Source organism: Hippopotamus amphibius, chromosome 7, assembly GCF_030028045.1.
Source record: "Hippopotamus amphibius kiboko isolate mHipAmp2 chromosome 7, mHipAmp2.hap2, whole genome shotgun sequence".
NCBI classification, from domain to species: domain Eukaryota; kingdom Metazoa; phylum Chordata; class Mammalia; order Artiodactyla; family Hippopotamidae; genus Hippopotamus; species Hippopotamus amphibius.
Genome location: NC_080192.1, coordinates 129,040,726 through 129,052,710, shown reverse-complemented (window position 1 = coordinate 129,052,710; position 11,985 = coordinate 129,040,726). Strand labels below are relative to the sequence as shown.

General features: G+C 39.8%; 1 protein-coding gene across 7 annotated transcripts in view; it reads right to left on the bottom strand.

The window, feature by feature from the left end:
* Positions 1-294: 294 nt before the first annotated feature.
* Positions 295-11,985, bottom strand: part of ASXL2 (ASXL transcriptional regulator 2) — a 147,173-nt gene continuing 135,482 nt past the window's right edge. For all 7 annotated transcript variants that reach the window (XM_057741182.1, XM_057741183.1, XM_057741186.1 and 4 more), the window contains one exon: positions 295-11,100. In XM_057741182.1, the coding sequence (XP_057597165.1) occupies positions 8,635-11,100 (2,466 nt within the window). In that variant the 3' untranslated portion in view covers positions 295-8,634. The remainder of the gene's footprint in view (positions 11,101-11,985) is intronic.

The window sequence follows — 11,985 nt, the reverse complement described above, 5'->3', positions numbered from 1 at the left end:
TCTTTATGCCATTACCACACTGTTTTGATTACTGTAGCTTTGTAGTATGGGTTTCCTTTTAATTTTTGAAATACATTCACTCTTTATCGCTCATGTTGAGTTCTTTAACTCCCTCTGAGTGTTGCCTGAAGAGACTGGCACTCTCTGTAGTACTCAAATTTAGCCAGGACCCAGGGACAACTGTGCAATCAGGTATAGGGGAAAGGGAAACAAGCAGGTAAGTCATTCACTATGGTGTCTGGTTTCTTTGGAAAAGAAAAGGCACAGTCACAAGAGTAAAATTGTATGCCTTTATTCAACATAAAGAGTCATTAAAATACAGTTTGTCCATGTGCAGAAACATTATTATACATTCAATTCTGAAGGTAGTTTTATGCGACCAATAAAAGGAACAGTCTAAAAGTGGGAGGAATAAAGACAAGAGAAGGAGCTAAAAGGCAGAGCTTTATCTGTCAAAGTGCTAAGGCCTATGTGCACAGATTTTAAAGTAATACCAACGTAAGGTCATTTCTTCCATTCTGATTTCTCTTGGTGCTGGTAAAGTCTTAAGGTAAGATGCAATGAGTCACAGAATTAAAATGGGTTAAAAAAAAAATGGGTTTTAAAAGAACAGGTCATAGCACTTATGGCTAAAAGTTTTTAATTTCTAGAGTTTCATTTATCATGTAGTCTAGATCTTTCATGGGTTCTAGAAATTTCATGAATTCTCTAATAACAAACTTGCTCTTCAATCAGTAGTTTATTATCAGAGAACAAATCGTCAGATTCTTCCAAGCCCAGAATCTGTCTCCTTATGCAACAAACAGGAGACCATATTTGAGACTCTCGAAGAGTTTCATTAATTTAAATTTTGTTCAAAGTGATTACATATAGGTTCAGCTGGGGTCACATTAAATTGCTATGCCTGAAAACCTAAAATGAAAACACATGCTGACTTGGGGTTCAAGTCCAACTCCAGGATTTCCAAGCTCTAGGTATCCAAAAACATCAGACACTCGTTTTTTAAAAGAACCGACCCAAGAAATGTAAAATTTCATGTACCACTTTCCATACAAAGGACATAGACTGTGTGTAAAATAATAGTTCTAACGTTATCTTCGGATATTTCCACATTCTTATTAGGCTAATCTTAATTTTAAATATTAAGTATTTAAAAAGAGGATCCATGATTAAAGTTAATAAAATTAAGTGCTGACTCAGGTTGGTTTAATATAGTATTTATGAGGCCAATGTCTGCGTCACTTAGACACAGGTGCACAACCCTAAATCCTGAGCAGTGGCAAAAGCTGTCACTAGACAGAGAATATGGTTCAATAGAAAACCACTACTTAGCCTACGAAATGCCTCAATTCAAATTCCATGTTCCACTCATGGCAATTCATTACATTATGGAAACCCAAAACCTTAAAAAAAAATTTAGTAAAAGGATAAGAATAATTCCAAGTTTACTTAAATCTATCTTAAATCCAATCTTGGGTTTACCTTTCTCCTCCCCTAGGCACTTGATAGGTTTTGCAGTCAAGATGAAAGTCAGGATTTAAAAAATTCCCTTTAGTTTCTTTTGCACTTGAAGAACCAGGAAAGCTGAGTTTGCAGTTATTCTTCAGGAAAACCCACTATCTAGTCACAGCCCATCTCCACATCTGATCATCTCTCTCTTCCAGGTTTAGTCTGTCCTTTTTGATATAAGGAAATCTTTGTAGGGATTCCCTTTTTAGGTTAAGACTGAAAGATACACAAAAGGCATAGAGATTCCTTAGTTTATACAGTCCCTATGAGAGAAACCCAATCTTCTGTCTAAGGTCACTAAGTATAAGGAAAATACAGGATATCCACCCTCCTACTTCCTGGACAGAGTTGAGACTGTATTACATGGTGGAATACACCTAATACCTTTTTGACTAAAAGGTGAACGTGGATATTTTGGAACACAGAATTCAAGTTGCAAATCCAATAACCCAGGTAAGGAAAGTTCAATACTAAGCACCGACAAGATATTTTAATTTACCCTTTTAAAACCTTCCTACCAGAAAGTCTTAAAGAATTAGGATTTGGGCCACCTTATAAGGGCTAGTGTCTTGCTGAAGCCTCTTTCAGTCTATAAGATGAAAACAAGGTTATGTCTTTTTGATTCCCTTTAGCATACTGTGGGTTTGACAGGAAAGCTGCATTATTTACCAAATTGTTATTTGAAAGGGTTAGTGGAACATAAGATGAAGCATCTTTATTAACATACTGAACAGAATTAACTGAAAGGGATTGCTTTTGGCCTGATTTTCTCAATTTAGGTATCACCAAGAGATTTCTTGAAATTTCGATTAATCTCTAGATCTTCCAATTATACTTGTCAAAAAAGGCAAACTTTATCAATCTGGTTCCTCACTTACACACTGTAATTTCATGCAGGAGCAATGCCTTTCTTTTCTTTCTTCAAGTTTTGCCGCCATGTTTTGCCGAGTGCCTCAAATGCTTCTATTTCATATTCATTTACTCCTGGGAAGTAACGTAGCATACACCACTGCTTGAGCTCTGAACTAGACACATGCTGTATGGTTACCACCTTTAGGAAGACCGTTTACAATTTACATGACTGCTTTTCTTTACCTTTGCTTAAACAGAACCTTAGCACAGTGTTTAGCACATATGTGTGCAAAAGATGTTTGAATTAGTGAATAACATGATTTATGTACAAAACCAACTAGAAACATGCAAAGTTTTGTGAAGACCATTCTTGGTCAACTAGTGTTAAAAGCAATGAATACAGGTTTCTAAGACTCTGTGATGTAAATAAAGTTGGGGATCCAAGATGAAGCTGTGTTCTGGTGTATTGCTCTTCCTCGATCAACTGCAGTCCAACTATATCTTAGGGTTCTATGTCATTACCTGAATATGAACTTTACTTCCCGTGAGGTAGGAATAAGTAACAGTAAGCACATATTAGAAATTGGGGCGGGGGGGGGTGTCTTTGTAAATGGTCATCATGAACCAGTTCACACACATTTAAGTATTTCACCTTCATTCCTATCTACCATATATGGGAATTGAGGATGCAAATGTTCCCTGAGACTTAAAATTCTTCCTTTAGTAATAGTGGTATTTTCAGCAAAGATTTAGTGCTGTTCTTAGATGTCTCAACTATTTTTAATGTCTTTGAGCAACCCTATGTTTGAATTTTCAATTTTTGAAAAATAAGAAGACAGACTATCTTTTTAAAAAGCATTACTGGGACTTCCCTGGTGGTCCAGTGGTTAGGACTCTGTGCTCCCAATGCAGGGGGCATCAGTTCTATCCCTGGATAGGGAACTAAGATCCTGCATGCAAGCATTCTTAAGTATCCTTACTAATTACCAAGAATTGCTATTTTTATCAGTTAAAATAACCACAGCTGGGCAATTAGGGGGAGAACTAGTGAACTACAATTAAAACTGTTTTATAGGTCATTAAGATACATTCTTCCAACTCTGACTTATTTCCTTTCAGGTCACCAATAAAGCTATATATTATTCATTTTAAAAGAATGGGCTATATGCCTTTATTTCCAGATTATCTAGGTATCCTTTACTCCTTTAATCATGTCCTAACACCAAATATTTACAATCACCAAATGACTTCTCTTGGACAGCAGGACTCCAGATTATCTCTAGGTATGGTTAACCTCTCCTAATGTTTGCCTCAGTCCTCAATTCCATAAACACCCTTCATGACATTACGGAAATCAACATTCAAGTTCTCTTAGCCCTTCTATCTCCAGATCAATCTGGAAGGACATAAAACTGGCTATGAAACTCACTTCTCAAAGGGAAACAGAAAAATAGTTTTACCTTCACATAAACCCTACAGTGTGGTGGCAGTGAATGTTTGCTAATGAATTATTAACCACATGGAGAAAGGAAAACCTATCCCCCCCTCCACCCCTGGAGATATTTTCTTGCCATTCTTTGTCTTAGAAGCAAACAATGGGCACATTAAAAAAAAAATGCACTGTGTTTTGTTCTGTTTTGACTTCCCCAGTATAAAAAAAAAATGCACTGTGTTTTGTTCTGTTTTGACTTCCCCAGTAACAGACGGTTTGGAGAGAGAAAAGTTCAAGCGTGAAAGCACAGAGACAGACAGATAAGGAGAACTTAATATTTTTACTAGAGTTTTGAAAGAAATACACTACCCTGATTTGTTTATCACCAAATTCCTCATTTTACTATCTTCTATGCAATCTGTTGGTAATCTTCCAATAATAGTATGAGGCAACAGCTGAGGGCCTTACCCACACCACTTTTTCCACATGGATGCCAGACCTCAAGATGCATCAAAAACTCCAAGGTTTTTTATTTTCACTTTAATTATCTTTTACTTAATAATAAAATGAAAAATAAGAATATATGAATACATACAATCTATATACATATATTTATTGCAAATACTTAAAATTCTTATGTAAAATGATTTTTCTATATTTGTGAAAAAATATGACTTTTTAAATGGTGTTGACACCAACTTCTCTGTACATACCCTCAATTCCAATGTTAACAATTCCTTTAAAAAGGCAAAAGACACAAAAGTTTAGCATTTACCAAACCAGTCTGTACAAACCTTTTAGCCAGAAGGAAGAAAATAGCTTGTGGTAAATAAGTCAATTTTCTTTTAAAATAAAAAATAAACTCCAAAACTATTCCCCTTATTGCATTTTTTTTTTTTTTTTTGGAAATAATCTGAGTGTCTTTATAGAGTAACTTCCTTTGAAATAATTTGTGCCTTAACAGTGAGGTCCTACATTAAACATACCTTATGTGAGAAATTAAGTCTTCCACTGTCACTTTTTACATAGATATTAAAATATATATTACTTAAAATATATTACTGGAAAGCTATTTTTAAAATTGATCTTTAATAGTTGTATCAAATGTAAAGCATTAAAAAAAATAAAGTAATCAAGAATCTATGAAGCTCTTACTTCAACTTTAGGAACTGCTTTACCTATTATTCTCTTTCAATAGGTTATGTAGGTATTGAAACACGGTAGGAAAGATCCCTGCCTATCATCATGTTTCTCAGAGTCTCTTTGGACTATTCTATAAATTGAACTGAAAACTACCCTTGGCCAAGTTTTTTTTTTTTTTTAACTTAGCACACTGCTGTAATGCAACGGGGAGACTTTTATCTCCTTGTTGTGAAGTGAAATCTCTAGGTCACAGAGAAAACCACCCTGGTACTGCTTACTGACAATGAGTTCTAGAAACAGTGATGTAATGACCAGAGAAGACCCCTTCATTATAACAAATAATTTCACCCAAGAGTTCTTTAAGGACTCTTAGGTGAAGAAAGGCAATAAGAGCAATTAGGATGGTAAACTGTCTGATTATTAATGTATGAATTTACGCCTTCACCTGGAAGGCAATGAGGTCTTCCTTTGGCTAGTTATTTAAATCTGTGATAACTCCTAAAATATCTACACTGTGTGCCTTCCCAGCCCCTATGTTTCCCCTGCCCCAAGAAAATTTCCCATCTGCCAGACCTTATTCTTAAAAATGTAACATGGAGTACCACAGACAGCTTCAGTATCTTTAACACAGGGGTTACGTAGGGCAAACAACTCCAGGTTATTTGGCTTTATTTTCTGTTGAATAGGATGGAGGATTTTAATAAAAATTCTTTAAGATTCAGTGAGTCTTCTCTACTAGACAACTCAGAACATTCATTAAGTAAGAATGAGATGAGAATGCCATCTCCCCAAGGTGACCTGCAGTGGAAGGTTATCTGAAGGCTTGAGAAGCGTACCCTGGAGGCGTAAGCATCAGGCATAATGCCTGACTAGTCACTGGAAATAGTGCAACTTAATACCATAAAAATAAGCTTAGCACTTATTAGAAACATTTCAGACTGAATTGAAAGGTAAAGTAACTGGAAACCTAAGATAAGAACTGTTTTAAAGGTACTAAATACCATATTCTAATAATCTAAAGGTTTTCTTGTGCCTACTGCTTCATTTTCAAAAGGGCCAGATTGTAATTTTTGTTGTTGTTGTTCAGCTCAGTCAGCACATAAGATGAAGGACCAACGTGAAACCACTGTTTTGAAACAAACTGATAAATACCCTGCATTCAATTTTCTACCAATCTAAGAGAATCCAACTATTCTCTAATTTAGTCAAGATCGAGGCAGTGTACCCAGTTGACGATTTACTGAATATTTTATTAGCTGGGTATTATTTGTAAAGAGAATCTGCTGACTAGTAATGCTTAGGACCTATCTGCAAGAGCCTGTGTCAAGATGAATAGGCACGATATGGTTTGCTCTCTAAACGGACCTGAAAATCCCTGATGCCTTTCCTCCTTTCCTGGTTAGTCTGTGCATCCTCAGATTAAAAAAACCATGGAGGAGAGACTTTCTATGATAGGAAAGGCGTGAAGAAGAAAAATCATTTTGAAAATCCACATTGGTAATTCGTGTTCACCATGGAGTCAGTTCTGAAACAGTCAACCACTCACAGCAGGCAGACAACCCCTCAGTCCGACCACTGAAGTGGGGAGTGAGGATGCTGGGAATGGAGAGTTGCAACTAGCAATATGTCTTCTTACCCCTTGGGATTACCCAGGACACTGAAAGTCTGGGAACAGAACCATGGTTTCTCTGATTCCTACTGGTTATTGGCTGGAGAACTTGCTCCTTATCCCTGGATCCTTGCAGATTTCTTACCTCTTAGCTATGTGTGTGGTAGAAGAAAATCAGAAGTTAGAAGGACACCAAATTATCTTGGATGAAACTAGAACACAGATATTAATCCTATATTTGCTTTGGGCCACAAAAAAAAGAAACAAAATAAAAAATAAAAGTAAATAGTTTCTTATGGGATTTGGAAGTATTAAAAGAGTGTATGCATAATAAAGGAGATGAGGTAGGGAGGGGTGGGTAGCAGAATGGGGGCAAAGCTAAGATGATTACTGCCTACTTTCCCCTAATTTGGAATGTGACTTCATCAGTGAGTTTAAACTGTTCTGCATTTTGTATGTATCACATCCTGAATATAAGTGTAACTACGACTGTACTAGGTTGCACTAATATATGTCCTTTACACACATGAAATTAAGAGATTTGAAATCAATATGCAAATGATGCACATTGACAATACCCAACTTTTTAATACCGAATTCTGGTAAATTGCAGATTTATTTTAATGTTCTTTAACAATGACCTAAATGTATGTACTCAAAAGTTCTTCAGTCACTAGAGACAGGATTCAACAAAAAACAAAAAAGAATAAACAAAAACAACCAACAAAAATTTGAGGCTGATTTCTCTTCTTTTCTAGATGTTCCCTTAGTCATTCACTAAAGCCCCTTTACATTATAAATTTCTAGTAAGTAGACAGCAGTAGTTCAAAATGGGGGACATGTTTTCTAAAACAGGACAAGTGTCTGACTTTCAACTGTGTGTGTGTGTGCGCGCGCGCGTGCAGACACATTTATCTTCAAAGCAATATGTTCAAAGTAATATATAAGATTACCCCCACACTCCTCAGATGCCTGGGAGGTCAAAACACCGTTTAACAGAATGGGCAAATGTGGTATTCATGAGTTTTCCTACCAGTAGCAACAGGTGACTATAGCACATTAGGTAACAGGTTGGGAGAGAAGAGGAGGAGAGGGGCTACTTTGTTTCTAGTGTTAAAATTGTTTCCCAAAGTTCTTTATGTTCAGTTTAACAGTTTCTGCACCTTTACTCTGCTTACTCAACAAAACACATAGTTCAAACCCCCCTATCACTAACACTTTTCTGCTAATTTCATACTAGTATTTCAAACTTGTTTGTAAGTTCCCACAAATGACTAAATCCTCAGAGATGATTGCTGGAATCACTGCCCTGCACAGGTGATGGTAACCCAAGGTGCCCAGCGAGGCAAACCCTTCATGGGTCACATTCTCTGCTTTAGGGCAAGGGATTAGGGAACAGCAGGGATCCACAAATTGCAAGCAGAGTGCCTGGCAACAGTACTGGTTTAGGGAAGCCAAGAACCAAGTCAGAACTTTCAGAGTCTGAAATACTACCTGTGAAATACCTTACCAAAAATTTGAACTTGAGAAGGTTCCATCTAAGGTAAAGGGACTGAGTACACCCTGAATCTAAATCCTGCGAAGGCTGAATAATCTATGTGAAGCCTGCAATCAGACTGTCAAGACATAATCAACATGAATGGTCATTTCTTCACACCATTCCCTCACTCCTTTCTTTTCCTAGCCTCTTAGGAAAGGGCTGAAGGGAAATCGCTTCCTTTCACCACGCATGGCATTAAACTTTTCAGAGTCACATGAAGTGGAACACCAATCTGAAGTCAAAGTAATACATTATTACCTAAACACCTGGAAAAAGGTTAAAACAAGATGTGACATATTTACATGATTTTGTAAGTGCAAACTTGTCACAAATTCACAAAGTCTTGCTTGACTTGTACTTACTATACAAGGTGCTCTTCCTCTAAAATGTAAGATCTGTACTCTGTATTCCTGATTAAGTAACACTTGTCTCTTAAGACAACTGAAACCTACTTTTTTATTTCTGTGATTCCAAAAGAACGCAAAAACCACATCTGTCAACCCGTCCCCCTTCCTGCCTCCTTTACAGTGTGTTCTCTTTCTAGTCTTATTACCGAACGACAAGGCAGGAGACACACAGTTTGGAGGGGCCAATGCAATCATCGTGGCAGAAGGCTCCACATCCCTTGCACATGATCATGGCTTTCAATCGGCAGTAACATTTCGAAGCCGTGTCCTCTATGCTGTTCTCTTCAGGAAAGGCCTGGACAGGAATGGTCTGGCCGTGGCTGCTGGGATTCATAGCTTGGCTAGCAGGGATGGTTGTGACAGTCACTGAAAAGGACATGACATCACCGACATTGCTGGATACCTGGCTACAGTCAGGCATCCCCGGTACAGCAGAGTTATGGTCCATGTCCGATGAGGTGGAGACGTTGATCATACCTCTGTAGCTTGGCCCAATCTGTGTGGGGCTTCCATACAGCTTTGGGGTTTGCAGTGGTGGAAGGAGCAGAGACTGATGGGTAGGACTGTCTGCGGGCAGAGGAAGAGCAGTAGAATTGAAAAGCTCGGGGCTGCTCCGCATGGTCTTACCTCTCACTGCATGAGCCATTTGCTTCTGTGCTGCCTGAATAAAATCTCTGGCTAGGGTCTTCTCATCAAATGTTTGGCCTCTACTGAACAGGTAATTCTCCTTGCTTAAAGTGGTTTGCTCAGGCACTGGTGTCTCTGCCTTCACATTCTTTTTAGCTGAACACTCACTGGTGCATAGGGTTTCTCTACTATGGGGTCCTGAACTTGCTTCACACTTGCCAGAACCCTGGGAAGCCTGCGGCTCCTCCTTCACCATGACCGATGCTCGCTCGTCACCAGCACTTTCCTCGTCAGTGTCATCTTCTTTTCCGCTGCTATCTCCTGCTGCGTTTTTACTGTCTGTATATCCCATTTTCAAGGCCTCAGTGGGGCTACTTAGACAAAAGCGGTCTTCGGGGTTTACAGAATGGGTCCTCCTAAGGCTCTCTGAACCCCGGCCATAGGTGGAAATGTTAAGTAAGTAGTGACCTGCCATTGCAGGCTTGGATGTCCTTCTGCCAGCAAAACCCAGCATGAATCTCTGGCTTGTGGAGATGTCCTCTAACTGGAAACCTGAGTGAGTGAAGTTGAACTGGGAGGGCTGCACAAATGAGAGAACATTCTGCCTCCGAACCCTTTGGATGAGAGTCTGAAGGATCTGATCTTGGGTTGCTTTACTTAGTCCTTCTTGGTATTGGTGTGTGTCAATGCTAGAGTCCCTTAGATCCTTACCTGAAAAGAGCTGAAGGGGTCTTGGAACCTGGGGGAGCTGCTTAATTTGCAAAGTTTTACCCAGTTGCTGTGTAGCTGGATGGGACTGTCTCTCATTAACTTCCTCTCTGGTGCTATTTTCTATTACGTTGGTACCTGCAAGTGCTCCTATCATCCCCTTTTCCTCTTTTGCAGTTAGTGGAACAGTTTTCATTTCAACTTTGGTGAGAGGTTTAGGCAGAATTTGCTCCATGGGAACATCTTTGCCCTGCAGCAGCTGAGTTACCAAAGGATTATTAGCAGGGATACTAGAGCTTGGCCTTGAAATGGGTCCATTCATATGTGAAGAAGCTCCTGGGGTTTTAAGGCTAGAAGCTGCTGGCAAAGTGCTCGAGGATGGAGCTGATCCGGTAGCTGCTATGGTTACACTGACCTGCGGTACAAGAAGCTTCTCTAAAGTGGCTGTTGTTAATAAAGAGGGAGTCATGTCCACTGAAGCGCTAGCACTTATCTCTGCTGAGGCTGGAGGGTTTGGTATATTCTTACTAGAACCTGCTTTGGGCTCAACTGTGCCATCAGCTGCAAAATGAACAGGTGAGGCACCCGAGATTAGAGCAGGATCTGCTGGAGTAGGGGGTGCTTTCTCCTGCCTACCATTACTGGGCCCTTGTGGGTGGCTAAGAGAGGCCACCGTGGCTGTTGCCCTGGTAGGGTTCAGTTTTTCACTACTTAATCTTCCTAAAGCTGGTGGGGGTGCATTAGTGTGGGCTGGTGACGGGACACTTGTGCATGCTCCGCTGATGGCAGATGTTGGAGGCACTGAGGAGGTTTGCTGTAGTTGTGCTCCAGAGACACTATGAGGCTGTGCCTGGCCTGGGGTCTTGGTCTCAGACTGGGGCTGAGTCTCTGGACCACCGGGTAAAAGCTCTCTCGTACCTCCCCTGCTTCCAGTTCCTGCCAGTTCCAGTGTGGGGCCCTTTCCAGTTTCACTGACTCTGTTTGAGTCTGGACTCCCTCCTCTAGCAGTTCTCCTTTCACCCCCCTCTCCTGGACCTTGTCCACCGCCTGGGCCAGGTCCTGGAATGGTCCCTCCAACTGAGGCGGCTGCAGCAGCTGCGGCTGCAGCGGCAGCTGCTGCCCTCTGTGCTTTGACCAGCTGGGCTTTTGCTTTGATGTCTGCGAGAGTTCTGGCTCCTGTTCTGTTAGGACTAGTGATGGAGATTGGAAAACGAGCCCTGGGAGAGACCTGCGATGTAGGAAACGGCATGGGGGAGATTCTGGAGACCGGGATCTGAAAAATTAGGGGGGAAGAAAACAACAGAGCTTAGTTTTCATTTATAAGAGCAACAAAACTTCATTAACAAAAATTCTGAGAATAGGGTGAACACTGTGACAAGGACGGGAAACCTGTGGCTAAGAGACCAAACCATGCAGATGGCCACACAGGTTAGTCTCCAGGGTCTTTTCACCTCCTCTATTGGTGCCAAAAAGTCTCCTCCCTCGACATCCACTCCCATCCCAAAGCTCAAACTGCTTCTCTCAACACAACTCTCTCTTAATGTCACCACTACTCATAACAGCTGATCATTTAACATACAGACATTTCTGTGGTATCTGCATTTTAAAATGTGTGTGAAAGCAAGAAGAAAGAAACAGAAAAATAAAGAAGTAGCACACCATTACTGTCTTTTACTTCTTGGCTTTACTATCGAAGTCCAGAGGAAAATCCTTGTTCTCTTTTACACACTCACACATGCACAGCTAAGCATGTAGGCTGAATTATCTCAAATTACAGAAGCTTCTAGACAGCACTGGAAGGAAGACAGTGTGTGATCCACTCTGCCCACTCACATGAGGGAGTATGTATATAATGTCTATTCTGTTTACCAAAGTCATTCTCACCCCCTGCTGGCATTATAATTGGTTGCGGAGCTTTTAAAAAATAAACATGTTCTCAGTCCTATCCCTAAAATTACAAATTAGAACTCTTGGAGAAAAAATACATTTCTAAAAAGCTTCTCATGAGATTCTGATGCACCATTAAGTTTGAAACCACTGCTTTTCATAGCATAAAATACTATATCTGAAAGGAATCTGACTCCTGTTCAAAACAATACTTTGTAAGCTACTGTAATTAATTAGAATGCACCAATATCTGGGCCCTTCTAAAAGCTGG